The 27,100-nt window shown below is 39.4% G+C and overlaps 1 protein-coding gene across 1 annotated transcript in view; it reads right to left on the bottom strand.

Annotated features, from left to right (window-relative positions):
- Positions 1 to 25,907, bottom strand: part of mslnb (mesothelin b) — a 28,044-nt gene extending 2,137 nt beyond the window's left edge. The window contains exons 1-53 of the mRNA XM_075464054.1: positions 25,810 to 25,907; positions 23,616 to 23,713; positions 21,991 to 22,009; positions 21,799 to 21,838; positions 20,004 to 20,126; positions 19,546 to 19,745; positions 19,348 to 19,451; positions 18,602 to 18,714; positions 18,203 to 18,460; positions 17,266 to 17,340; positions 16,931 to 17,169; positions 16,180 to 16,267; positions 15,862 to 16,005; positions 15,557 to 15,762; positions 15,353 to 15,462; positions 14,826 to 14,944; positions 14,513 to 14,689; positions 14,402 to 14,433; positions 13,913 to 14,010; positions 13,706 to 13,728; positions 13,568 to 13,589; positions 13,438 to 13,465; positions 13,268 to 13,346; positions 13,034 to 13,180; positions 12,715 to 12,926; positions 12,364 to 12,467; positions 11,840 to 11,958; positions 11,559 to 11,714; positions 11,072 to 11,286; positions 10,892 to 10,977; positions 9,329 to 9,465; positions 9,120 to 9,245; positions 8,848 to 9,038; positions 8,614 to 8,702; positions 8,163 to 8,290; positions 7,923 to 8,050; positions 7,685 to 7,802; positions 6,929 to 7,147; positions 6,639 to 6,809; positions 6,236 to 6,385; positions 6,083 to 6,147; positions 5,844 to 5,973; positions 4,973 to 5,058; positions 4,746 to 4,875; positions 4,323 to 4,513; positions 4,104 to 4,194; positions 3,875 to 4,004; positions 3,603 to 3,793; positions 3,158 to 3,313; positions 2,938 to 3,074; positions 2,174 to 2,313; positions 1,986 to 2,080; positions 1,180 to 1,768 (exon numbers count right to left, since the gene is read on the bottom strand). Coding sequence (XP_075320169.1) covers positions 1,180 to 1,768; positions 1,986 to 2,080; positions 2,174 to 2,313; positions 2,938 to 3,074; positions 3,158 to 3,313; positions 3,603 to 3,793; positions 3,875 to 4,004; positions 4,104 to 4,194; positions 4,323 to 4,513; positions 4,746 to 4,875; positions 4,973 to 5,058; positions 5,844 to 5,973; positions 6,083 to 6,147; positions 6,236 to 6,385; positions 6,639 to 6,809; positions 6,929 to 7,147; positions 7,685 to 7,802; positions 7,923 to 8,050; positions 8,163 to 8,290; positions 8,614 to 8,702; positions 8,848 to 9,038; positions 9,120 to 9,245; positions 9,329 to 9,465; positions 10,892 to 10,977; positions 11,072 to 11,286; positions 11,559 to 11,714; positions 11,840 to 11,958; positions 12,364 to 12,467; positions 12,715 to 12,926; positions 13,034 to 13,180; positions 13,268 to 13,346; positions 13,438 to 13,465; positions 13,568 to 13,589; positions 13,706 to 13,728; positions 13,913 to 14,010; positions 14,402 to 14,433; positions 14,513 to 14,689; positions 14,826 to 14,944; positions 15,353 to 15,462; positions 15,557 to 15,762; positions 15,862 to 16,005; positions 16,180 to 16,267; positions 16,931 to 17,169; positions 17,266 to 17,340; positions 18,203 to 18,460; positions 18,602 to 18,714; positions 19,348 to 19,451; positions 19,546 to 19,745; positions 20,004 to 20,126; positions 21,799 to 21,838; positions 21,991 to 22,009; positions 23,616 to 23,667 — 6,976 coding nt within the window. The 5' untranslated portion in view covers positions 23,668 to 23,713; positions 25,810 to 25,907. The remainder of the gene's footprint in view (positions 1 to 1,179; positions 1,769 to 1,985; positions 2,081 to 2,173; positions 2,314 to 2,937; positions 3,075 to 3,157; positions 3,314 to 3,602; positions 3,794 to 3,874; positions 4,005 to 4,103; positions 4,195 to 4,322; positions 4,514 to 4,745; positions 4,876 to 4,972; positions 5,059 to 5,843; positions 5,974 to 6,082; positions 6,148 to 6,235; positions 6,386 to 6,638; positions 6,810 to 6,928; positions 7,148 to 7,684; positions 7,803 to 7,922; positions 8,051 to 8,162; positions 8,291 to 8,613; positions 8,703 to 8,847; positions 9,039 to 9,119; positions 9,246 to 9,328; positions 9,466 to 10,891; positions 10,978 to 11,071; positions 11,287 to 11,558; positions 11,715 to 11,839; positions 11,959 to 12,363; positions 12,468 to 12,714; positions 12,927 to 13,033; positions 13,181 to 13,267; positions 13,347 to 13,437; positions 13,466 to 13,567; positions 13,590 to 13,705; positions 13,729 to 13,912; positions 14,011 to 14,401; positions 14,434 to 14,512; positions 14,690 to 14,825; positions 14,945 to 15,352; positions 15,463 to 15,556; positions 15,763 to 15,861; positions 16,006 to 16,179; positions 16,268 to 16,930; positions 17,170 to 17,265; positions 17,341 to 18,202; positions 18,461 to 18,601; positions 18,715 to 19,347; positions 19,452 to 19,545; positions 19,746 to 20,003; positions 20,127 to 21,798; positions 21,839 to 21,990; positions 22,010 to 23,615; positions 23,714 to 25,809) is intronic.
- Between the last annotated feature and the right edge of the window lie 1,193 nt (positions 25,908 to 27,100).

Consider the following 27,100-nt stretch of genomic DNA (forward strand, 5'->3'; position numbering starts at 1 on the left):
AACAGAAACTATGGGGAAAACAAGGCTAAACTAAATAGACACTAGACTAGAAAACTAAGGCATGAGGGAAAACTAAAACATGGCAAAACTAAAAACTATACATGGACTTAAAAACTAAGACCCTTGATTTCACATTATAACATGATGTTCTACTCACCCCTGCTTGTTGTTGGTAATTCGGAGCTGTTCCGAAAATATTCGCGAGGCGTCTGGCTGCTCTCTTGAGATATTCGGCCATGAAACGGTTTCCTATGGGCAAGCTTATACAGGCACAAACTATGCTGTTTATAATTTATTAATTACTCTACACTAGCACTGATAACGTGGAGGTGTGTCTCTTACTTAAAAAAAATCCAGGTTACTGTAATTTTGAATTTTTGTCGTAAAGTGGGTGTTACTGACATCATCATCGTGCTACTACCACAGACAGCCCACAGACCCACTTTACGACAAAAATTCAAAATTACAGTAACCCGGATTTTTTTAAGTAAGCGACGCACCTCCACGTTATCAGTGCTAATGTACAGTAATTAATAAATTATAAACAGCATAGTTTGTGCCTGTATAAGCTTGCCCATAGGAAACCGTTTCATGGCCGAATATCTCAAGAGAGCAGCCAGACGCCTCTCGAATATCTTCGGAACAGCTCCAAATGTTCAACAACAAGCAGGGGTGAGTAGAACATCATGTTATAATGTGAAATCAAGGACCCAATGTAAAAAAAACGGTCTTGTCCTTTAAATTATATAGCTGTTTTATCTCTTTTAATTTATTATTGTATTTTATTCTTTTAATTTTTTTGTTGTTGTTTTTTGTTTTTATTTTTTCTGTACAGCACTTTGGTGAACTACGGTTGTTGTAAATGCTTTATAAATAAAATTGGATTGGATTGGATTGGATATTGTGACTCAGATTGGCATATTCCATTGAACTTTTTATTCGGGTTTTAATCAGATTAATATCCCAATACTGATACTTGTAAATGTGTACAGTCTCAGACATCACTGTTCTGTGCATCAAAACAATGGAGAGACTTTCTTACAGGCAAGGGCAAGAAAAACTGCATTGTGCAAACTGCAAAATTGTATTGAGCGGTGACACTGTTGTTGTTTTCCGCCCTTATATGAGCCATTGTCTCCTGAACATTGTTTTACACCACACTACTTTTTCAGGACTCACCTGTGGTGGTAGACCTTGTGGTAGACCTTGTGGTAGATCTTGTGGTAGAACTTGTGGTAGAACTTGTGGGAGAACTTGTTGGAGAACTTTTTGGAGAACTTGTTGGAGAACTTGTTGGAGAACTTGCGGTATAACTTGCAGGAGAACTTGTGGTGGAACTTGTGGGAGAACTTGTAGTAGAACTTTTTGTAGAATTTGCGGGAGAACTTGTGGTAGAACTTGTGGTAGAACTTGTGGTAGAACTTGTGGTAGAACTTGTGGTAGACGTCGCAGAAGAACTGCCAGATCCAAACCCTGAAGTTGTTGCCATTGTGGATGAGGTGGTTATGGCTGTAGTTGCGCTGGATGAGCTGGCTGTTGTAAAGCTGGTGCCTGAGGAGGTGGGTGTAGTGTTGAGGGTGGTGTTGCTTGTTGAGTCAGTGGAGTTTGGGGGGTCAGCCCTGCCTCCCTGGATGCCCAATCCCAGTGTGTCAAGCTGTGACTGGTACTGCCTGCTGACCCAGCTCTGTACCAGTGTTTGGTTTTCATAAGACTTCAGATCAGGCAGATTGGTACCAAGAAGACCTTTAACTTCATTAACCGTCAAGTTCTATAGAGAGAAGAGCAGATGCATTTTATAATCATGCAAATACACCCAGCAGGACAAAAAAAAACAACTCGATACTGCAGTGATGTGTATGTTAACAGAGTGTGTAGCAGCTGACTCATTTTCCAGAGGCTGAAGTACTGTTTACAACAAAGACAAAAACAAAAGCACAAAAGATTCACAGTTAATGCATAAACTGAAAGACACACATAGTACTGACCAGCACAACATCCTCATTCATATTGGAGAAGGTGGCGAGGTCCATGCTGACATTGGAGTTTGCCAAATTTCGGACATAGTCAAGTGTTGCACCACCTGAGAGAAAATATGAAACAATAAAGAACAGTTAGTTCACTGTAACTATGTTAAAATGTTGGGTGGTGGTGGTGGAGGGGTCTATTTGCCTACCAATATATGATCGTTTGAGCTGATAAGAGGGACCAGAGATAGTTGAGCGGGTGGTGCTAGTAAACGCTTGATTGGCGATGTTGAACAGTTCTTTCTGTTTCTCTGTGGTGCAGTTGGACACGTCTAAGGCATCCGCGTTTCTGCAAGAGACACAAACAGACAATTTAATATATGAGAAGACCAAATGCTCATCTTATCAAGTCAATACAAGTTTAATAAATTGAGTCAAAACTCTTTAGAAATGGTTTTGTAACTTTTAAAACCCTGAACAAACAACTCCACAATCCTTTTTTTGTGAAGATCAGACTGTGATAGATCCCTGCTCTGTAATTCAGACAGGGAATCCTGATAATTGTCCGATTGAAAACTTCGGATTCACCTTTAAATGAACTGCTAATCCTGAAGGTTCACATACTTTTCAATAAATAAGCAACCTGGATCTGTGTGAAACTGAAATATAGAAAATTCTAAAGGGTTCCCAGTCATTTATATGCCACTGTATCGTCTTAAAGAGAAAGTAGGTGAATAAACAAAAATAGGATTAACAGCGGACTGATAATTCATATCAATAATCCTTAATTTACGTGAATCAGGATAGATCATTTTGTAAAAATAATGTCTACACATGAGGAGGATTTAGTACTGTGGTTGGGAAGTGAACTGCTAATATGACTCCAAAACCAAAACACAGTATGCTTGGTGAGATATAAAAAGCGTGTCACTGTTGGTACGACAATCGCTCAAACACAACCCTGATGTCTTACCTGAGGCTTTGTGGAGAAATGCTCCTAAGAACTTCGGCATCCAGGGAGCACAGGTTTGGTCCGCCGATGGTGTTGAGCTCTGCGCTGCCAAGTTTGTTCCCTTCCACACTCAGATACTTAGTGATGATGGCTTTAACCTGGATGAGTAAGACCATGATAAGAACACAGAAACCCATAAAGTATGGACAGAAGAACATTACATTTAAATGTGTTTGCTCACCAAGCTCGGGTCCCAGTCCCCATCTGATGAGTCCATCAAAGCGGCGAGCGTGTCGATCTGAGTGATGATCCATGTATTTATGTCTTCAACAGCTGCAACACGAGATGCTACGCCTAAAACTTGAACCTGATCTTCTGGGATAGTGGAGTTGTAAGCCTATAAAAATGTGAAAATACGTAATGAAGATATTTGAAGTTGAAAATGATCTGGTTTAGGATACAGCTGAGAGTACAATGCAATAACAACGTAAATTAACAATCTCTGTTGTGTTGAAAAGGCAGAGTTAGACCGTGCAGCTTTACTCACATCCAGCGCAGTAATCCCAGCCCTACCACTAACCCAAACCAGTCAATATGGATGTGGGCGCAGTTGACTGATTCAACCGCAGGTCGCAGCCAGACCAACTTGCATATTTGGACCATGTTTATGTTCTTCTGTTACTTACCTCTTGCAGCTTGCTGAGAACAATCTTGAGGTATTCCTCCTCGTTCACCTTATCAGTGATGGCCTCTAAGTTGTCTTTGACGGTGCTGGCACTGAGGCAGCAGTTGAATTGGTTTATATCGTCATAGTCGAAGGGGAAGGTGTTGTCACTGATGGTCACCGGGGTGATCGTCCCTACTGTACACTCAATGACTGAAACAAGGGGAAAAGATTTTTCAAAACAGTGAATTCTTTCATGAAAAAGTACAGAACTATTAAAAGAGGAAGACTGACCTAATGATCGCTTTGACTTATTTCTGATGGAATTTCTTATTTCTTTTTTCAACTGCCTCATCTTCTTTGTTTCTACTCCATTTCTCCGGAGATCTTTCAGGAAGGTACTCATGAAAGTGCGCTTAGTTTTCTGCAAACAGATATAAAAGAAACCCATATTATCCAATTCAGTCCAATGCCCTACAGGTGACCTTTTTCAGCTAAAAGCGTGTATGCACGAGTTACTCACTTTGTTAAAGTTATCATAGAAAGATGAAGACAAATACAGAGGTAACATCTCCAGGTCCTCCAGAGTTTGGCCATTCCACGCTGTGGGGGCTCTGGTTATCCAAAAACAGAAAGATTGTTATTTCAAAACCTTTTGTAATAAATACATTTCCAGGTAAAGACTGATAATGAAACAGCTTTTCAGACTTTTTAAGACATAAAAACTGAGTTCCAGAAATACCCATATTTGGTTTTCCCAGTAGTCAGCAGAGTTTCAACAGCAGATGCCTGAGTCTTAGTGAGATGTGTGCAGCTCTTAAGTTTTTCCAAGATGGATGGATCAGAGTTCTGGATGTAGGACCCTTCCAGCATGCAGCACATGTTTCCCAAAACTGAAATATTGTCCTCAGTCAAGTTGGTGGTTGTTATACCCTTAGAAGATGAAAGAATGCAAATGAATTGCGGATCACTAAAAACGTTTTACAAAACAAGTACAACTCTAATAAATGAAAAATACAATTACATCTGAGGGATTTCTATATTATGAGGGTATTAATTGCTGACTGAGACAGACTTTGATAATGTATTCTAGTATAAAACTTCAGATGTTTTGAGAAGAGACTCATTTGAAATGTAATTTAATATCAGCTGTTTAGGGTCTCACCAGGCAGCTCCTAGCATTGCTGAACAGAGCAGTTCGTTTGTAGCCGAGAACAGTGGAGAACACTGAGAAATCTGCATCAGCCAGCTGTTCAAAATAGGATCTGCAGCTGGCCTGTGGCACCAGAGAATAACTGTACAGAGAATCAAAACAGAAAAAGCATTATGATTGAAGCAGAACCTCTATTTGCCCATAAGTGAACACAAATAACTCAATAACAAATAACTTACTCATAGTACAGAAGCAAATCTGGAGGATAAAGGCTGAAGCTGGTGACATCCGAGTCTCCTCTGATATAGTTGTACATGCAGGTCAGCTGTTGGTGGGAAAAGCAAAACTGTCATCTGTACTGCTTGGCGTCTTTACTGTTAATGGGAAAACATTGTGATTCAAAAGTATTTCAGTAAAGATATTGAGACATGTTAATAGTCTTTTTTTGTGACACACACACGTTACTAATAATAATGCTAATATCATTCTAAGTGCCCCAAAATATAATCTATCTCATATCTAGTGTGTTTTAATGGTGACGTAAAGACATTTTTAGGACTTCCAAATCATTCAGGTGTGTTTACATAACTTCTGAAAATATCACATCAACATTCTGTAATTCCTTTCTTTCTTTCTTTCTTTCTTTCTAAGAGTCAGCGGTAAAATTTCATGGTCTTAAGGTGCTGGTCCCAAAACATATTGGAGATAAATCTGTTGTGAATGATATGTATTGTAGTTATAAATGTTAGTGATGATGACTCACCTTGGGCCCGCAATAACTTTGGTGATTAAATATTCTGAGGATCTTGGTTTCTTAACCTTTTGATTTTTAAAATTCTAATATCTTATAATTCCTTTATGTGATATTTACGAGTTCATATTATCTTTTTGTACAGTCTTGTTTATTTTAACTGACCCGAGCTGCTACCCACCTTGGCCAGGATGCTCAAGATAAAGCTTAAATCAAAGAAATTCCCTCACTCTTTGTGTATTTGCTCTTTTTTTTTCCACCAGTAAGGGATGGCTGGTACCCACAACATTACTTTCAAGGCAACACAAGTAATATAAATACAGACACACACAAACATCTATGTACTCCCGCACACTTACCTGAGTCTCAACCAGTTTGACCTTTCCTTGGCCTTTTCTCCGGCAGGCTTTGATCAGCTTCTTGATCTGCACCTTTTCAATCGTTCTTACTCCTGTGCACGTGAACCCTTGCAGTATATAGGACGAGAAACTGCACACACACACGCATACAGAGACTTATATTAGACTCTGTTCACACTAAAATCCACTTTTCCAGGACATTTTCTCACCGATTTCTTGAAAACTTTGTTCAAACTTACTTGCTGGTACTTCCCAGGGAAGCAGTGGTAGCTTCTGTGGCAATTGATCCAAAGAACAACTCAACCTAAAAAGCAAACAGCACACAGTGTGTAATGGCAGCAGAAAAAAATGGCAATAGATCTTAGTCATCAAGTAGAAACAGAAACCTGTACCTGCTGCGGTTTCCATTTCTTCTTGTTGAGTTTGGTGATGACACTGGTGCTACTTGAGAAGCTCTGCAACAGAACTCGAGGGATCTCAGTGGCCAGCTCATCTGGAACATTCTGTATGATCATATCACTGCTGCTGTTCACTGATATGATCTGAGAGAAAGATGAATAGCAGAGAGCTGTTAGGAAAACTGTAAAGCAGCCTCTAAAGCCATTTAATTGACACCTGTTCATTTCACACAACACAACAACACATCGTGGCTATTAATTCTTTCAGTATTTCCTCTAGGGAATAATATCTTTCCTATATATCTCTAAGTTTGTCCTTTTTTTTCCGAGTTTTGGGCTGTACAAATAAAATCAAGTTCATCACTGACATCCTGTATCATAAACGATGATCCCATACCTGAGAAACAAAAGTGTGATGGACAATTTGTGGAGCATTTATCAAGTGTGCCATCACGGAGGGGTTTTTGGATACAGTTAGAAGGTCAGAGCTGTTCATGCTGCTGAACACTGTGGAGGGTATGCCCGTGATGAGAGAGCCCAGCATTACAATTGATGCCTGGCTGTTGATCTGGTGGGATGACAGAAGGGTGGAGGCATTGTACAGACGAGAGACGATTTACTTCTAACTGGTTTGCTAACAGATATGATCTTTTATTCTGTACTCAAATCTGGGAAGACATCAGCTACCTGCATCATCCCTGAAGACATCAGAGCCTGGATGATGGCCCTGGCCTGTCCGTCGCTCCAGCCCATCACATTGCCCAGAATACTGAGGGAGAGAAACAGGTCCTGAGGCTTTATGGTATTGATCTGGCCAGTTGACATCCCGGTGCTTTTGTTGCCGAGGGCAGTGATGGCGGTGGCATCAATGTTCTCACCAAGATTGCCGGCCAAAGCAGCAGAGATCTACAGATGAAAAGAAGAGTCTCAGTCTGTTGCAATCACATTTGCGTCAAGAGAACATAGCTCAGTTCCTGGAGCAGCAGCAACGGGGCCCATGTAGTGCATTTATGTCCAACTTTATGCATTTATAAGTACAATTACAATTAAAACATTACTCCCTACTTGACAACAAGCAGATTCAACACCTGAATGTAATGACTGTACTCCAAACAAATCAAGATGAGTTACAATTGCAGCAACAAGGACACAATTCCTCACCTGCTTCCCACCTAAAAACCGAAAATGTTGCCATGTTAAAACTACTAAGCAAAAATACAGTTTCCAGTCAAGAAACCTCAATTATAATGTGACTAAAAGGTTTTTATGGAACATTGTTGCAATGATACTGAAATTATTTTTCCCCAGCTCACTTTCAGTTAATCATGTGGTCACCAGATTTTTAATCATCATAGTCATTACTTTCCCCCGCTTGTTCATTCAGATTTTCCTTAAAATTTTTTCCTGTTCGTTTGCCAAAAAAGCTGTATCCCAGTTTGTTACCTGTGGATCTAGGTCTGTGCAGACATTGGTGAGGTTGTACAGAACTATCATACTTTCTTCCGCAGTCAGTTGAACAAATGCTGAACCAGGAGCGGCACACCGGCACAACAGAGGAAGACTGCAAAGAAAGTGGAAACAGTTCTAACGCTGACAGATAAATTAGGGAGAAAATGCAGCACGTCTGGGGTAATTTGCAAGGACTCTGAGACTGTTTCTGACACAACGGATTCAAACTCACAGCAAGGGGTTGAAGTTGCTGTTCTGTTGATAAAGCAGCTGAGTGTAGAAATTAGTGAGGTTCAGAGGTAGGACCGAGTGATTGAGCAGCGCAATATTCAGAGGGTTCACTGTGAACACCTGGAGAACCTGCAGGGAGGGGAGGCAAACAAGTCTGTGAGTCTTAAATCTGTCAACAAAAAAAGTCTTTTCTGAACAAAATCTAAACTGCAGTTTAAGATCTGCGACCCCGAGTCAGTACCTGTTCAGATCCAAATGACACAAGATCCTCCAGGGTGAGGAAAGGCATGAAAGGGCCGATGTACTCAACAAACCAAGCTGTGGAGTTGAGTTCAGGGTCGCTCGGGTTGTAACACCTCGGTGCCGTTGCTACAACAACAATTTATAATAATTTAAGTGTGAGGCTTTCTGTCCTCACAATAATAATAAAAAACAACGTTGCATTTCTGTCATTTTGTTGAAAATTATTGTAAAGGAATTAAACCGGATGTAAGGATCAAAGGTTTGTTCTGGAAAATGTCCAAAGGTACGAAAATCTAACTTTTTAAGAACAAGATTACGTCTTCATTCAATCAGATATTCGTGAAATATATTAAATTCATAATGATAAAAGGAAGAACTCTAAAAAAGGGATTCAGCATTTTTATTGTTTTGTATGTATCACTCTTGTCATTGAGGCTTTAAAGACTGACCTGACATGAGGTAAACTCTGATGGTGTTGTACACATCTTGCTTCACAAAGTCATTAGCGGTGTAGTTGTATTCACCCAGAACTAAAACTCTGAAACAACACAACATTAAATCACAGGACACACACACACACACACACACACACACACACACACACACACACACACACACACACACACACACACACACACACACACACACACACAAAATATGGATAGATTTGGAGCAAGACATACAGCTTTTGGAAGGCCAGGCATGAGGCGTTGTGTGTGGCGTTCGGACTGATTAGACTCTTTGTGAGGAAAACCAAGTAACTGTGAAGGCGCCGGTCAAACCAAGCGTTCACCTCTGACCTACTGGAACTGCTCAGAGCCATGGGCCAAACACAAGGCAGTGTGGGCCGCCTCACCACCTCCGGCAGAGACTCCTGCAGTGAATTTACAGGTTTATGTCTCGACACCGTTACAACATGTCTCCATTTCTCTGTGTTCAAATGTGTGGTACATACAGTGTCCAGAAACATCGGCGTCTGGATGTAGTTGTTGTAGAGCTCACAGAGCAGCGCTTCATCGTCGACAACATCAGGGCGGCGCAAGAAATCCCCGAGATGTGATGGAGGCATGGAGTTGATCAGCTAGAGGAACGGGAGTAAAAAGATCAATTTTTCTGCTTCATCTCGTTTGTATTTAATCCAGAAAAGTCTTAAACACAACACACCAGGTGTATTCTATCGTGAGGCATGAGGGACACGAAGGCAGTCAGGTTGGGGAACTGGAATCCTACGAATGAACGCTGGAGAAAACTGTAGAAACTGTAGTTGTAGTTGTCACCATAGCAACGGAGAGGTGAAGGACCTAATATGGAACAGAAAGAGAGAGGTCAGCTGTCAATCAAATGTGAGTAAGGTGCTGTGTATGTTCGCTCTCTTTCTATTTGTTTGCCAGTGGGAACTTCAGTGCCGCCAAATTCCCCTACAAACTTGTTGGATAAAACGGATAACTATGTCGGAATTGATGAAGGATATTGGCTGTTTAATCCGGATTCACGTTTGTGGTAGGTAAAGTTTTACTTTATATTTGCTATCTTACAAAGTTTAAGTGATTGTGAACGAAGTCTTTGCAAAATGGGAAACTGGGAGTGATTTAATGAAACATCTTAGCTTGATGAGCAAAGCAATGTTGAGACAGTAAACAATGTGTTGACAGCTTCGTACATGTACAGTAGGTTACTTGTCTGCTAGCTTAGGTTGGAGCACTGTCGGTGTGTGTGACATGAAGCATTTTTCGGAAAAGGCAAAAAAACACGAGTCCAGCAAGGCGCATCTGAATTGTGCCAGCCATGCAATGCTTTGCGACAAGTTTCCCTCTAATTGAAACGTAGGCAGTATTAATTCCTTTCACAAACTTTCTCTTCGCTCATTTTCACGTGGCTTTTGTGTTTGTTGTATGGCAGACTTTTATGCGAGTGCGCACCCCCCCCCCCCCCCCCCCCTGCGTATGGTTGCATAGACTATTGGCCTATTGCGTATGCTCCATAAAAGCTTGCATTTTGATAACGCAGATCATCTGCCCCGCCTATTTTCCAGACCACGAGCCGCTACTGCTAACTACTGCAACACAACTTTTGGTGCGTATCACACCACACAAACATCTTTTGGCACAAACAAGTCGCCGTTCAGTTCTGCTTTGGGGGAATTTTCAACAATTTCCTCAGTGAAACTTTTCTAGATGTGTGAGATTGGTGGCTGTTTTGCATGCAGTTCTTGAACTGGTTGGTATCTAATGCAACTCATTCTACCCGGGAATGCTACCTACATCACTGGTTGAAACAAAAGCCTAAGTATGATTGAGCCATGTCCATTATAAGGTTCTTGGCCTTTTCTAATGGTGACTGCAAGATAACAAACTTTTGCCGTTCTACAGTAAGTAAACATGACGGTGATACAATGATGGGTGTTAAAAAATATACTTTTTATATATATTTTATATTACAGGTACAAAAATCCTAGTATCAGGTTTCTAACTTAAAGGGATAGTTTGTTTTTTTCTTACAGCAGGACTGAACGGGACAAAAGCCAGAAGACATGAAATGGTGAAAATGCATTGAAAATATATTTGTGAGCATAACAGAGCACGTTGTCAAATTGGATCTGGTTATTCACATGAAGACACCCAGAGACAGTTGTGTTAGAGCTACAGAGAAAAGTACAAAGCCCCCCTGGCCACCTCCACACAGCTGGAAAACACACCATCGAATCTGTCAGTGTGGTCTTTTCTTTACCTTTGAGAGCCTGAATGATGTGATTGTGGATATATTTCTGTGTGTCTTCACTGAGAGATGAAATTGTCGAATTGAGAATTTCCACACTGAAACAGTATGAAAATACAAAGATTTGTCAAAGAGGTCCAAAGTGAAAAAAGGCTGAATTGATCCCAGTTATTGGTTAGGTGCTACACTCACCCCTGCTGCTCAATGCTGCAGTTCCTTCTTGCCAGTATTTGGAAGAATGGGGCAACATGATCAGGTGACAGGTTGACTAGCAGGGGGCGCAGTCGATTGTGGAGCCACACCAACACAACTGAGTCATCCACTGAGTGATCAGAGAGGTTCGCACGATCAAACACAACTTTCAACATGGCTGACCTCACCAGAGAGGGGAACATGCTTTCATGACCCTGCAGGAAGAAACAAAAACAGATCAATTGAATAAAAACACAATTAAGCATTATCTGCTTGAGAAGGGAAATGACAAAAAATGTCATTCCACTGGTGCTTGTCATTCTTGGTAAAACATTAACTCAACATGTATTAATTAGGTGTGTACTCACTTTTTTTTGTACTTGATTTAAACAAAAACTCAGTGTTTCTCAGTGCCAACTTATGTCATTTCATGTTTCAATGTTATTTCAGAGATTGCAGAAAGTGTGAAAGTGTGATGTGTGCTTACCATGATTGCTGGTGAGAAATCATCAAAGAAAGAACTGAGAAACTGGTCAGGGACATGTTCCATCACCATGTTAACGTGGTCAGGAGACGTGAGCTGCCCAGGTGTGGCAGACACCTCTGCAAGCTGCCTGACTGTCAGCTGCGGCAGGGCTTCCATCTGCACACACACAATCACACACACATGCACATTCAAAGTAAGGCTAATGATAAACTGAAAGGCAAAAATAAAAACAAGCTGATTAAAAAATACAGAGGTGGGAGACACAATGCAGCACCACAGACCGGTGAAAACTTGGAATAGAGCTCGAGGAGTTCCTGGAAGGACATCAGGACAGAGAACCCCCCGAGGTTCTCCCGCAGCCACTCTCCGCTGTTGTTGACGTGTGAGCTGCAGGAAGGATCTGAAACCACGAAAACACATGGAACAAATCCAGCTTTATTTCTCTGAATGAACACAGTTCACCTCAGTATACATTAAGAATGTATCGTGCAGAAGAAACTGCGTGAGATACAGTGTGTTTTCTATGTGATATTGAGAAAAATTTCGAATGGATTAAAATCAGAACCTATCTTGGCCTTTCTTCTTTATCACTCTTTGGTAGGATGACTCGTGTTTAGTGGTATTGTATGCTGCATGACCTTCTCTCTATCAAGACTCAGTTCACAGAGAGATGCAACATAAAATACACTGCTATGGTTCAGAATTCATTGAACCTGTTGTCTTTCTTTTTGAAATGTTCGCTCTTGGGTGATTTCACGCTGAAACTGCAACACTTTTTGTCTTTGACAGGAATAGAGGAGCCTACCTGCGGTGTTGTTCTTGGTCAGGTAAACCTTCATGAAGTTTGTGCTGACAGACATCTGCTTGGCAGGCGTCATGTGCGGCTGGACTTGACTCAAAATCTGCACCCTGAATTTAGAAACGAGGTCAAAAGGTCGTAAAATGATCGCAAACATACAACATTATTTCAGTATGACAAAAGAGGGAGTCAGATATTCTTTAAAGCAACTACAAATTCAAAATTCCTCACTGCGTACATGTGCTGGCAGGTGCTGACGTGCAAATTATTTGCGGTGAGACATGATAGGAAGTGAGGGGAAATAGCAGGCAGGAATGGACGAGGGCATTTGTGGTGAGATAGCGCGACTGTACTTACATTTGCTGGTACGACTGACAGCTGAGATTCCTCTTGCTCAGACAGTGCAGAAACCTCCCTGATGCGGACGGCAGGAAGCCACTCAGGCGGCTTGAGAACCACAACTTGATTATGCTGATGTCCCTCAGCTGCTCATCTGTCAGCATTGATACCCTGATCTCCCCAATCACATCCAAAATATCCTGTGCTGATGGACCAACCATCCCCACGGACTGTAGAAGGGATGATCAGTTGTTACAAAAAAGAAACATTTTCACAACATTGAAATTCTAGTGTACGTAATGAGTTTTATGGTATGCTGGTTCTTGAAGCTACTGACCATGTTAGCGAGCCTGTCCAGGGCTGCATCCAAAATATAGGAGTGTTTGGTCAGCAGCATCTTCCACAGCACTTTGGAGTGGCTGCTGTTTCCAGGCAGATTACACCTCAGGAGAGAAGCCAGCTGAGTGGCTGTGATGTCCTCCAGCTGTGGGAAAGTGAGAGGTCATTTACCTGCTCTCTGCGACGAGTCCTGAACGTTTTTATTCAAACTCTTTTTAAAGTAGACTGTCACCTGAGCACAAGCATATTTCTCCAAGGTAAAATTGCAGGGAACGTGCATAGACATGTTCATGTAGGACTGTAGATCAGAGCTGTGAGATCATGCGAAGAAGCAGATATATTTCAGGATCAAGGTAATTATAGCAGTTTTGACTGTTTGGATTTAAGTCATAGAAGGGGTACCTGTCGACGCCTCTGCAGACGTTAGTGCCTGTCGAACAACACAACAGATGAAAAGATTTTAATCCTAAAAGTACCCACGCAAATGTAATGTAATAATATGAAACTTTGACACACAAGTGAAAAGTCTTACCATTGACCTTGGTTTCTGGACACTGTGAATGACCAGTTTTACAAATTAATAAAATATTTGTAGACACATTAAATGGGAAAAGAAATAAAGTGAAAATATGGAAAATTACAGATTGAGCAAGTAAAGAAGAAATCTCACCGTAATGTTTTCTGGCACACACTCTGTCAAAAACAAAGCACAGAAAATATTTAGTCAACACAAGCACAATGACATTTTACGTCCACAATTCAATAGTAGAAGTGAGACTTCATGTTGGCATCTGGTTTAAATGAGGGAGACAGTTGTATAACCTGTAGTTAGTCATTCTGGTATGTTTGCTTGCTTGTTCAAGACACAGAGACTCACCATCTGGTGCAATAAGTATCAGATTATCTATGCTAGCCCAGGCCACTGGTTCCATGTCTGGAGTCAGAGATGGTACTGCTCCATACAACCGGTAAAAGCTAATGCAAAAATGAACAAAATAAAAAACAAAGATTAATAAAAACCACTTACTTAAAAACCACTAATATTCAGTCAAGAGTTTGACTGAATATTCATTGTATTAAAAAGGACACACTGTCATTTTCTTAGAGAGGACTCAGCACCAGAGCATCCAGAGTTCTCTGTTATCTGTATTTTATCCCTTACCAAAGCATATTTTTTTACCTGTCAGGCAAGGAGAAGCAGAGGCAATGCAAAAAAAAGTGTTTGAACAGAGTTGTGCGTATGATCAGTACCAGCTCAGAGCAAAGAAACATTATGCCTGGGATAACCCCAAACATGATGTAGGTTCATGTAGTAACAGGCTTCAAAAGATACGAAAAACATGCAAGCATCGCTCCAAGTACTCACATGTGTTTGTAGACACTGCATGGAGGACTGGTCTGAAAAATGGAACATTTTACAATCAATCGTACATAGCTGTTAAAGTTTCAGCACTTGTATCCTGACAAAAGCAATTACCTCTTTAGCGAGCTGGACCACAAAGTGCAAAACCTCTGGAAATTTCCTGACTTCAGGTGACTCTATCAGGAAGTCAAACACACGGTTGATAATGACATCTTTCTGCAGGGGAGGGCCATGAGGCAACAGCATCAGCTCTGCCAACTGCTTTGGGGACAGGAGGTGAAGAACCTCTAACTGAGCCATACACAGAAGAGAAGAGGAGAAAACACATCATTTACAATTTCATATGCACATTACTTACTTAATTCTTCAGTTGCATCTGCGTATTTAACGAATAAAAACGCAGAATGGGTATGTTTTCCAGACTTACTCCAGAGAAACCGGGGTTGAGCTTGTAGAAGTCGATGATGGAGGCAAATCTTGAGAAGAAACCAAAGTTTTTTTGCAGCCATTCTGCGCTGTTATTGGCTGAAGAGACACACTGGGGATCTGAAACATAGTGAAGAAAAAATATGAGCATTTCATTGTTGATTAATGTTGATGCAGTTTGTGTTAACATTTCTTTGTTTTTAATCTACTAAATATAGAAAAATATGAATCTACAAAATAAAGTCATGTACAGCAAATGTAGTACGAACTAAAGTACATTTGTTCAACATCTAACACTACTTCTTATAATGTAGTTAAGCTTTTACATCAAAACATTTAAGTGAGGTGTATTTGTAATAAGTTTTTTAATTTTGTTTTCTGTAAACAGTTTTTTTCTATTATTAATTGCTAATAGTCATGGGAAGGTTTTTTTTTTGTTAAAGCATGTAAATGTCACTTTGAATAAAGAATGCTTTATCATTTCTTTCTTTTTTTTTAGCATCATACCTCCGCTATTGTTTTGCTTACCAGAAGTATTGTGATGCAGCAGAAACGAGTAGACAAAGTGCTCATAGATCTTGTGACTGTGCATCGGATCAGCATCCATGACACTCATCTGTTCACCCAGTGCTGCCACACTGCACACAGCATGACAAAGACAAAACAAGAGTGATGATACTAAACCATCCATGTGCATAAATGTACAAAATCCACTAAAAGCTGTCCACTCACAGGGTTTGGTAAACAGGGCAGGAGAAGTTCTTGGTGCTCAGGCAGGAGAGGAGGTCTGGGTGCACGTCAGGCAGGAGGGGCAGCAGTTTGATCCGGAACCAGAGCTTGATGAAGTCTGGGTCCTGCAGGTGTTCCTGAGTCAGATCTGGAGATGGAGGCCTCTCACCAAAAATCTCCTTAAAGTCTGACGCCACCTCCTTGAAGTTCTAGAGGGCAGGAAGAATAGGAAGCACCCGTTATTGTTTTTTTTGTTGGAAATGTTTGTTGGAATTTGTTTGACAGGCCTGTGAGGTTAGCACACTCACTGATTTGGAAAACTCTTTGATCAGGGAGTTTAGACGCTTTGTCAGCTCTACAATCAGCCTCATGATGGTTTTCTCGTCCATTGTCAGGTTCGAACGGGCCGCACAGTGCAAAACATTGGCCACATTTTCCACTACGTCTGTCAGCTGGTAGTACGAACAAAAAAATCATCGTGGAGATATTAGATCAAAGAGGAGTGTCACCATTTAAGAAACATTTTTGCAGACTTTTGAATACCTGGAGATTGCTGTGTATATTTAAATATCCTAACAGTCACACTTATCTTTAAAAAATAAATAAACAACTAAATTAAACCTCACCCCACAATGGCCGTTGCTCTTATCAAGCGTGACGCTACAGACATCTTGGATTTCAGAAGTTTCGTTGTTCAAACCATGGTCCAAAAAGCTAAAAAAAAAAAAAATACAGTCTTACAGACACTGTACACAAGACACTGCACATTACAGTACGCCAACTCACAGAACAGAAAAACTTTAACTGACTTTAAGTAGCTGAGCAGATGCAAAAGTGCCTATCTGTACCCTGCAAGACTTCAGTTCATGCTCTCCCCTCTCCTCTTTACACTATCTGATAACTTGTTGACAACATCTTTTTTTATATATTTTGTGTGGTTCTGCATGATTTGGACAGTTCTAGATCACGGCCGTATTTCAGTTTAAAACCATTTTCATGCAGCCAACATATCAATTCCTTTTTATAACTGTTTACTATACTACTTACTACTCTGTGTGCAAGTGTTTTCCTGCACGGGAATTTCTATTGATTGTTGGAAATTAAGCCTGGAAAACTACTTTTAAATCTAGAAGAGCAAGGATCAGGAAGCAGAGGAGCTACATGTTTCATTAAGTAATAACCACGAAAGGCTATAAAGAACTTAATCATGTGTCTATGAGTATTTGTTCTTTTTAAATAAATGGATTCATGAGCTTTGACTTCGTCTAACGTTATCGTTTCGCCCAGTTCTGTCATCACAGAAAAAAAAATAAAACTGGTATCTAGGGATGAGAAGTGTTCATCTTCTGTATTCGGTTCATTGTTTGCTTTACTTACAACAGTTGGTGAAAAGCGAGGGTGATATTTTGGTGCATCAGGGGAGTGTCGTTCGGCAGGAACCTCCTTAACAGCGGTATCACAACCTGCTGGTACCAGTCCTCTACATTTGTCACATCAAACTGTGGCGTCTCTGGAACTGTGGTGTTTTTTGGTCGGTACATGTCAGCCAGTTCAGCCAGAGTGAAGTTGAGCAGGAACTGAGTCAGAGTGGTGCTTCTTATTTCTGACATGTCCCTCTGCAAGAACAGCAGGCCAGGAGTCACAATGCATCAAAACATGCCAGTTTAAGCAGCAAGAGATGTGTGTGTGTGTGTGTGTCACAATGAATTTACCTCACGTGTGAAGGACACAAACTCATGGGCAAAGCTCCCAATTGGTTTGAAAGCCATCATGAATCCGTTTATAACCTGTTAGTGTGTAAAAAGAGGTGAGATGAAACGCTTTATCATGGCTAGAAATGAAAATCTCTTCATTTGTTTGTCAGGTGGTTTGTCCTGCAAACAATTCACAGTAAACAATCAAACATTATTTTACACAGGTTTTTGGAGAAATTAAATTAGATTTAATCATTTAATTAGAGAGCTTTTAAGACAGAGTATAAATTTAGAGGTGCACATATGGTGACATCACATCACGGTCATGTTCTTTTAAACAAACATTGTGTGACCTTGAAAAATGTTGTGATATATCTATTTAATTTCTGAACTGTATTAAGTAGGACCATCAGCATGCTGATCAGAAGGATTGAATGAGTAAATGTCCATAATAAATCATGGGAAAAAACTTCTTTTTTTTTTTAAAGGGACCTAAAGTGGTTTAGAGCTGACACTTATCACCATCATTTCATTACACTTTAGGGTATTTCTGCATTGGTTACACCTCCAACAGCAAATCTTTCTACAGTCAGTGTTTAGTTGATCATGCTACTTGTTGTAGGTTTATATTAATTGCACAAACTCAATTAAATATCAAATCAGTTCCTTTTAAAAAGGTGTAAAGAATTAACCAAAATAGAACAAGTGATGACTGGGGGAAAAAAAACAGTAAACTAGAAAGGTGCAGTCATTCTTTGTAAGTTTGTCATCAACAATTATGGGATCTGTTGTAAATGTGAAAAATATCAGTAAATATGGCTTATCATGTAAAATATCTAAATGACTTCATTTCTCACATTATATCTGAGATATAAAATATACATATAATAGGCCATTTTATAACTCCAAATACTATAGCATCAAAGACTTGAAAGCAGGCATCCTGCTGTAGTACCCCTCTGAGGCTGTCCTGGGGAGATGGTGTGTAGGGACTAGGTGTAGGTGGTGGTAGATGGGAAGGTGGCACCGATGTATATCCGAGGCTCGTCCAGCTGTGGCCTCCTCCTGGTCTGTAAGTGGGTGGAGGGCCAGAGCCCCCAGTCAACAAGCTGTGGAAGACCAGGGTCAAGGTGCCATTGTCTAAACTTTCCACCTCAGGCCTCAAGAGCAGCTCTGCCTTTTGTGTTGGAGACAGCAGGTGAAGAACCTCCAACTGTGATGAAATGCAAGGAAAATGAAGGAAAAGGAACAGGAGAGAGGACAAAAGAGTCAGATGGGGAGGCACCATGTGTCCACGAAGATCAATCTTTGTTATAAATTCTACAAAATGTAAAGATGCGTCAGTCTAACTCACTCCACTGAAGACCATGTTGAGAGCTGAAAAGTCCTTCATTCGGGCCATTGCTCTGAAGGCACCAAAGTTCTTCATCAGCCATTCCTCACTGCCTTCCTCTGGGTCTACACAACCTGCACAACAACACACACTGAGTGAGGATGTATATACTTAGCCTTTGTGCAAACATATAGAAATTCTATATACATAAAGGAAATTGTATATTCATAAAGTGCAATTGAAAAATCTAAAAAGACAATTATTGATTGTTGCATTTGTTAGTTTGTTTGTTTATTAAATATGTCGAAAGCTGTTAAGTGATTTTTATTGAAATTTAGGTCGAACAGCAACTGGCTGGTTGGGATGCTTGACAATCCAACATAGTGTATGTGTCCATACAATAAAATTTTATAATTAAAGTTAATGAACTTAGTTGTTTCAGTCGGGTCTTTGACAGTTGTCATTACTTTTTTATTATTTACCTCACTTTACTTTCAATCTTGTGTTATTTTTTTCCCTGAAACCTGCTGAATATTATCTGAGTTTTGCATTTGTGCCTTCATGTCTGGTTTTTAACCTGCTGCATTTTTTTTTCTTAAGCGTCCTATTTGTGCAATCAAATTATCTCAAGCTTGACAATATGTGTATTTTGAAAGCATTTAAAGCAAAATTGAACGCATTAATTTGCTGGTACAAGTCCAATCTTTTTCCTCAAGCCACATCTTAAACACTTTTCCCCATGTTTTGCAATCAAAGTCAAAATTTACCAGAAACCCTGTCTCCAGACAGGAAGGGGTACATAAAGAATGCGTAAATCCACTTTTGTCTGACTGGATTCATCTCAGAATAATGGTGACTGAGTTCCCTCACTCTGAAAAAAAGAAGATGAGATGTACATAAATGATTTTCATAAAGGCCAATGTCACTGAATCACGAAAGGTAAACAGAGACAGAAACAGACGTACACAGTCTGATAAGTGGAGCAGCTGAAATTCTTGGTGCTCAAGCAGGACAGGAAGTGCTTGGTGATAGATTTGAGAAGCGGTTTCATCTTGACCTCCAGCCACATCTGGACTAGGGCTTCATTCTGGAGAGGTATGGCTCCTGGATTAAATTCCAACGCTCCCTCCAGACTCAGAAGTGGCACACCTGTTATGCTGGATTTCTGTAAAAAAAAACAGTGATGAAGATCTTAATATAAAAAAAAACTAAAAATCAGGACATGGAATGATACTCATCAATATAATGTAGATTTTAATAAATTCAAAATGAAACATGTAGAAATAAATGGCTAATCTGTTGTATTTTACCTTTACGTACAGTTTGGAAAGTATGACTGTGATGACATGGAAAAAACTAAACTAAACAATTACAGTAGTAACTGCACTAGCTGGTTTGACTGAAATGCATGTTAAAGCCATACCACAAAGGAGTACACGTCCATGGTAGCTTCAAGCATTCCTTTCAGCCTGTGCATGTGATCTCTTCCTGTGTCTGTTGCAGGCAACCCCACACACTGCATGAAGTGAGAGGCTGCATCTGGCTCCTTCAAATTTATGACAAGAAGAGAAATTGAGGAACAAGGAAATAATGCCATACAATTTCTTTCCACGATTTAAAAAAAAAAATCATAAGCGGTACAAAGTGATTACAATTCACTGCCAATTATGAGGAAATTAGATATACAATTAAACCTGAAAATAACACAGCCAAAGCCTGGAGGGCAGACTGCAAAGACTGCAGACTATGTGAATTTGTACATTGATGCTCATGAGAACCGCTATCTAATCATTAAAAGCACAAGTAAATATGCTTAAAGCTCAGATTGCTTCAGGTGGATACTTCAGGCATGTAGGTCCACAGTTTTATAAGTCTTATTTCAGGTGCTGCTTTAAATGCTCTTTGCACCAAACAGAGAACAAACATTAAAACAATTCAAACCAATGAATGGGCTTACTTTTAATATTTCCATAGCTAGGAATCTGTGTGTGTGTGTGTGTGTGTGTGTGTGTGTGTGTGTGTGTGTGTTATTACATATTAAAGGTGATAGAGAATGGTTGAATGGGGCATTAATCCTTGTTCTGTGATGTGATATGTAGCCCAAAAAATATGGTTGGGTCTGTAATGGCTCAGAACCTCCCTAAAAGGCTCTCTGAAACAGCTGTTACTATGCTGGGTTTAGAATGCGTATTTTTCCCTTATTGGCGTCGTTTCAGAGCTTATCTGGCAACCTCATTATGAAATGCTGGTAGGTGTTGGCGCTATTCGGTTGCCGATGCTTGATTGGCTGCCCTTGCTCTAACTGAAAACAGAGCTATAGAGTAATACACTGACTGGAAAGAAAGCTCATCAGAATCAGAATTCGTTTTATTGCCATTGTTAGTGAACAGTGTTCACTAACAATGGCAATAACTAGGAATTGCTGAAAAAGTGACATCACTTTTTCACAAAAACGGATTGGGGGATATTCTGGGGGATATTAAAAAAAGGGGAGTACTTGAAACAGAGGTTCTGACACTTGCTGGCACTTCGTGTGTACTCCCCACAGCGGGGAGACTCAGAACTAACACCAAAAATGTGAAAAAGACGATTTTGATTCTCTATCCCCTTTAATGTTACTCACAAACCTTTTTTTAAAGTATTTTGTAAGAGAATTGATAGGTATATGATCTTGCTTCATAGATCTTTATCAGTCTCAATGGAAAAGGTCACTGATATCTGACAAAAGAACAAGGTGCAAACAAAGCACCTTCCCTCATGGTATGTGATCTGGGCAGTTTTGCAACAGTGATGGTGTCATATCAGGAATCCTCTAAAGGTGTTTCTATCATACAACATGGCTCTCACGACTAGCAGAAAAATATTGATATCTGAGATTTCTTTAACGTTCCCCCAAAAGACCAATAATCATTGCTTCCAATTTTCAGCTGTATATATTTGCAAATCTTGAAGCTGTACCGCGTCCACTGAATGAGGACTCTATTGAATATATCAGCTGTGATACACATTATGTACCCTTCAGAAAAACTCCATAACTTGTTGTTCAGTTAACAATCTGAGAAACTGCCTAAAAAGCACAGATTAATTCACAATATGACATCTGCAGTGGCAGTTTTCAAAAGGAATTTCGTCTCTGATTGTGAATCAAGATTTGTTCTCACACACAGAAAAAACAAAGAACACGTGATTTGGAGATACCAGTATGACGCTTCACTCACCAGACCACAGGTTTCTCTTGCAACACATGTTGTGTTTCTTCTGTTTTCCATCAGACAGGTGACCAGAAGAGCAAAAAGAGACAAAGTATGTCATGGTTGTTAAGAAGTCTTATGTCTTATCATATGCACAATAGCTCTGTAAACAATGTTATGTATTGTTTTTCACTGAGTGTTTCACCTTCCTGGACTTACCTCTGTGAACTTGATCCCCCTGTTGGGATAAGACAGAATTGATTGTTATCAATAAATGGCTAAAATGATCCTGCCGTTTCTGTTTAGCCACATTAGCAATAGAATAAACATACTGGCTGAACAGCAGTAGCTGTAAAATGTTGAAGTGGTAATTGTTACAATGTGGCAGTATGTATCTGTTCATATCAGACTGTCAATATATAATGGGAAAATAAAAAAAACAACGTGACTTTCCCTAGTGTTTCCACAGCATGATTTATTGTGTTCCTCTGTGCTATAATCCTCCACAGACAACTAAAACACACCTTCATGAAAATCTAAAACAGTAAGAGCGAAATTACCAATGAACAAATCTCACAAATATCCTCACCCCTCACAAATGCACTTTTTGGTCATGTTTTAGTAACATTTGCCCAACAAAATACCAGATTTGAGGAAAACAGTGAGCCTTTTTTAAATTGAATTTTCTAAAATGTTTCTATGCATTTTTTCCAACCTGACCTCACAAAAAAATAAGCAGAACTTCTTTAACAACACACAACGTGTTGAAATGTATTTAATAAAATTCTGTGCCAGCACTGTGAAGACAATGGCAACAGACAGTCATTCAGCATATTTGTCATACTGTACACACAAATTCTCAGGTGGACACATGAATCTACTTGCTGTGGTGGACACACAAATTCTTCCGCTTGGTTTAGGGAGTTACCAGACAGCAATAATCAACTCTTGGGAACCGGAGGGGAAACCGGTCGACAAAAATGTGGGACAAATGCTAAATTTTAAACTAAGAGTTTGATCTCTGGCTGGAAACAGAGTTTTTCAAGATGCTCTTTTTCTTTTCTTTTCTGTTCTTTTCTTTTCTTTTCTTTTCTTTCCTGTTCTTTCTTTCTTTGTAAAGTTTTTGTTCAGAGTAACGCGGTAATTCATTTTCACTGCTGTCATGTAAAAATGCTTTGTTTATGACAAGCCTGTAACTTTGTGACATAATTGAGGCATTACAATGAGACATAAGAAGTCATGCTCATTTCGTGTATTTCTGTCAAATCTGTGCATCAGAAGAAGGATACCACAAAGTTTTCACAGTCAGATAGTTGAACTCGGATTTCGTGACTACAGCTTTGTCTTTTAGACAATAGAGTCGGGCTCCAGTTTTGTGTAGTTATTGTCCACTGAAAAGACAAAGAACAGATACACCAACTTTCAATGCTTTCACACTGAAATGCCCCAGTCTAAAGAACTTGAGCTCATTCTTCCGCCTACAAAAGTAGACCACACTGTAAAGATTCATTTCCAGCTGAGCACTGTAGTTTCAATCCAGTATTAACATTAAATAGATTCTGTAATAAATATGATCGATTAATAAATGCTTTTTGAGCATATGTAGACCTTCACATGAACAAAAAAAACTGTATAACATACTGAAGGTCAGGGGAAATAATAATGAAGGAGAGTGTCACCCAGTGAGGTTCGGAACAATTTTAACCACACAGACAATACGGAATTAGTGGAATCAGTCTGTTGTTGGCTTAGGGTTTGAAAGGCATTATACATGATAAGAAAATATCACTTGTTTGCTTCGTTTAAGGGGCTGTTTACATTAAAGACATAAAATCTGCTCTTACCAAAGACGGCCCCCTGTAGGTAAACCAGCAAGAATACGTAGTGTGATTTCATAATCTGATAAATCTCATGGGATGAGAGGGCTCTTTGGTTGAAATCACTGGGGAGAGAACAAGACAAAGCAGGTGACACAGTGAGCCACTACTCACCAACAAGCACTATTAGACTAACGAGTTGTCAGAAGTCTAATGATATTATTAACGTTTTCTTAATTCCTAAATGAACTACACAGCAAAATTAAAAACGAAGCCACGACATCCTAAACCTTTTCCATATGGCAACAATAGGTGCAGCATGAATGTTCTAAAGTTTTGTGACAAAGTGTAGCCAACTGTTTAAGTCAATGTATCTCAAAGCCTGATAAATTACAGCAGTCTTAAAAAGAAAAAACTTTTGTTAGATCATTGTTGCTGGCCCTTTACTCTCATGCCTGTATCCCTGCGGCAGACAGGAATCAGGGAGTGGCAGTGAGACATTTCACAGTCAGTGGCACACAGTGACCTCTAACACAGCAGCATGATTTGACAATAATGCATCAGTAGAAAGAATGCTGAAACATTACACCATTCACCATTCAAACAATGAGAATAAAGACATCAAGCCCATTGCTCTGCTTGGAAAATATATCGGAACATGTTACCAAAGAACATACTTTGTTTTCATAGCTGTTTGTCTGTCAGTTAGATCATTAAAAAACAAATAAAAAAAATTTATGAAGAAAAATAACTCATGGGTACATTTTTATGGAATTTGGTGAAGAGATGAGGTATGGGCCTAAGCTTTTATCTAGAGTTACTTGATAGTGAGGACCACACTGGGGAGAAATGTATTGTATATTTCCAAAGGATGCTTTGATAAGTGGATGCAGAGGCTGGGGATTAGAGAAGCAATCTTACATTTAAAGGAAGTTACACTTAGTTACACTGCTGACTGCAGAGGAACAAGTAATTACTTTTGTCTTTGAGGTTTTTAGTTTGAATAACCGTCAACCCATATGTTTACTCTAAATTGGCCATCATCATCTGTCAACAAACAGGAACTTTGTTTCAACTGTATTTCTTTGTCACATGATCACAGTAACTTTGCATTAACTATAGAAACACAACCATTTGAATCAACGGGCCTCCTCACAACAAGATGCTAAAACAAATGTTTTCTCTAACTATGTTACCAACTTACAGGCATGCTCACATATTTCCTCTCAATATGTCCTTTAACATAGAATAAATGGGTTGAAATTCAAGTGTTTGCTCAGGATCACTCCTCACATGTTTAAGGCAAAAGTAAATCAAACACTATTCTTGTGACAAATTCTTCACTTTGAAAGCTTGAGCTGCTAAAAGGTGTGTCATTATTCAGCAGAAGAATCACATTCTCTCACACCAGTGTAATTAGTAATTTATGGTTTGAAAGATTTTAGATTACATTCAAAAGATAATATCAAAGAAAATATTTCATACTTTATATTTCTAAACTTTAAGTCACAAACTACATATACTATAATGATATCAGTTTATCTGTATAGATGTGGAGGTAACTGATGTAAATGGGGTAAAAGCTTTAGGAAATTTGAGGATTTATTTTTGTTGATTTCAAAGTATAATCCTGCAATACTTTGCTTGATTTTTTTTTAACTAATTCATACGTATCTCTCACGAAGTTTCAGAAAAATTTGTACTGTAATACTAATATTTAACAAAAGAATTTACAGTATAAAAACAGTCATCTTTTATAGGACCCACAGCTATAGAGATGAAACCATAACTGGGTCCAAGCTAATAAACTACAAGTAAAACCGATTAATATTGGTTGTATTGATGAAACACAATGAATGTTTAAAGAATAAAATATCTAATAGACCCATGTATTAAGGCATCATTTTTTTCCACTGGCACATTTGACCATGTACGATTCTTGAGTTTCAAACCAAAAGTAATAATTTTCTTGTTTTAGACATAATTGTAACAAGCTCTAAGAGATACTAAAGACACACAGGGACACAACAAGGAACAGATTCCTGTACTGTGCTGACTTAGCTATTCAACATATTTTTTCTACATATATGGATAAACATCAGTCCCTATAAATAGATCAAAATATACCTTTAAAAAATGAAGCCAAAGATTTGTGATGTCTTTGTTTAAGGCGGTCTTAACAAGAGTCATAACACCATGAAATCACAGCTGAATCTCTTACCAACTCTTGTTTGTGGCTCGGTCCTTTGGGTGGTGTAGGGCACTGCTGTTCGACACAGTCTCTCTCCTTCCACCTGAGGAACAAGTGTACCATTAAGGGTGTGTTGCCTTGTGACGATGGCCGACTCCTTTGAGCCACACAAGGGGGCGGAACCAACCTGGTTCCAAGTGTGTATTGTACTGTAAGTGGTGCACACTGAACTTTTGTATGGATGATTACTGGGGTGAAAGTGAGAAAGAAACGAGAGAAAAAAAAGGGAGACAAAGTTTGAAGTTACAGCTGATTCGTTTTTCAGATGAATTCACCTTCACAGTATTTGTTTTTGGTTATATAAGCTTCTGGTTTTGTTTAGAATAAAACATTGTAGTATTTGTATGTGAGACACTCAACCAGGGGATGTTTAACTTGTTTTGTCAAATTTGTTCGAATTTAATTTGGATATATTTTTGAATGCCAAACAGCATTCACCACAACCACATCAGGATTGACAGCCTCGTTTAGATGCCAAAATAGGGGTAAAACTGGTTTGCCATGATAAAAAGATTTTATCACCTTTAAAGATTTAAAGGTTTAAATTTAAAGGCGATACGTTTTTGTTTTTTCAACAGATCCCATTACATATTTTAAGGAGGTCTGCCTATTTGCTTTGTTAAAAACAACCAAAATCGAAACTTTGTTCATAGATCATAGTGTAAATATCCCTGTGACAGAACACAAGCAATTCTTGGAACTGGCTCCTCCTTTACAAGTGCCCGTGTGCACGTGCGCACACACCCACACACATACACATATCATAGCAAGCATTTTCACATCAAGTAAAACCTGTTTGCTCTTCTCAGGGAAAAATAGACTGAACTCATGTTATTCATGAACGTCCATAGGCGTCGATTACGGGGGGGACGGTGGGGACATGTCCCCCCCACTATTTATGATTTGAATTTTGTCCCCACGACTTTTAAAAATGTGCTCTGATGCGACCGAAAAAAAATCCCCACATACTCAACCGAAATCGTCCTGTCTAAATCATGCGATAGGCGCGCACGAACATGTGAAAACCCCAATTTGGTATTTAGTCGTTTGATTTGCCGACTGTGAGCCACTGTAGAAACATGAAGTTGTAAAATGACAGCGGAGTCGGTGCATTCCAATGACGTCACACCAGAGGTCCGTTTCACGAAGCAGGTTTAGTGAAAACTCTGAGTTGATTAACTCTGAAATGAGAGAAACTTTTACTCAATAAACCTTGAGTTTCTCTCTGTCTCCGCCCTCTTTCAGCCATTTGATTTCCTCA

Source organism: Odontesthes bonariensis, chromosome 4 (genome assembly GCF_027942865.1).
Source record: "Odontesthes bonariensis isolate fOdoBon6 chromosome 4, fOdoBon6.hap1, whole genome shotgun sequence".
Classification (NCBI taxonomy): domain Eukaryota; kingdom Metazoa; phylum Chordata; class Actinopteri; order Atheriniformes; family Atherinopsidae; genus Odontesthes; species Odontesthes bonariensis.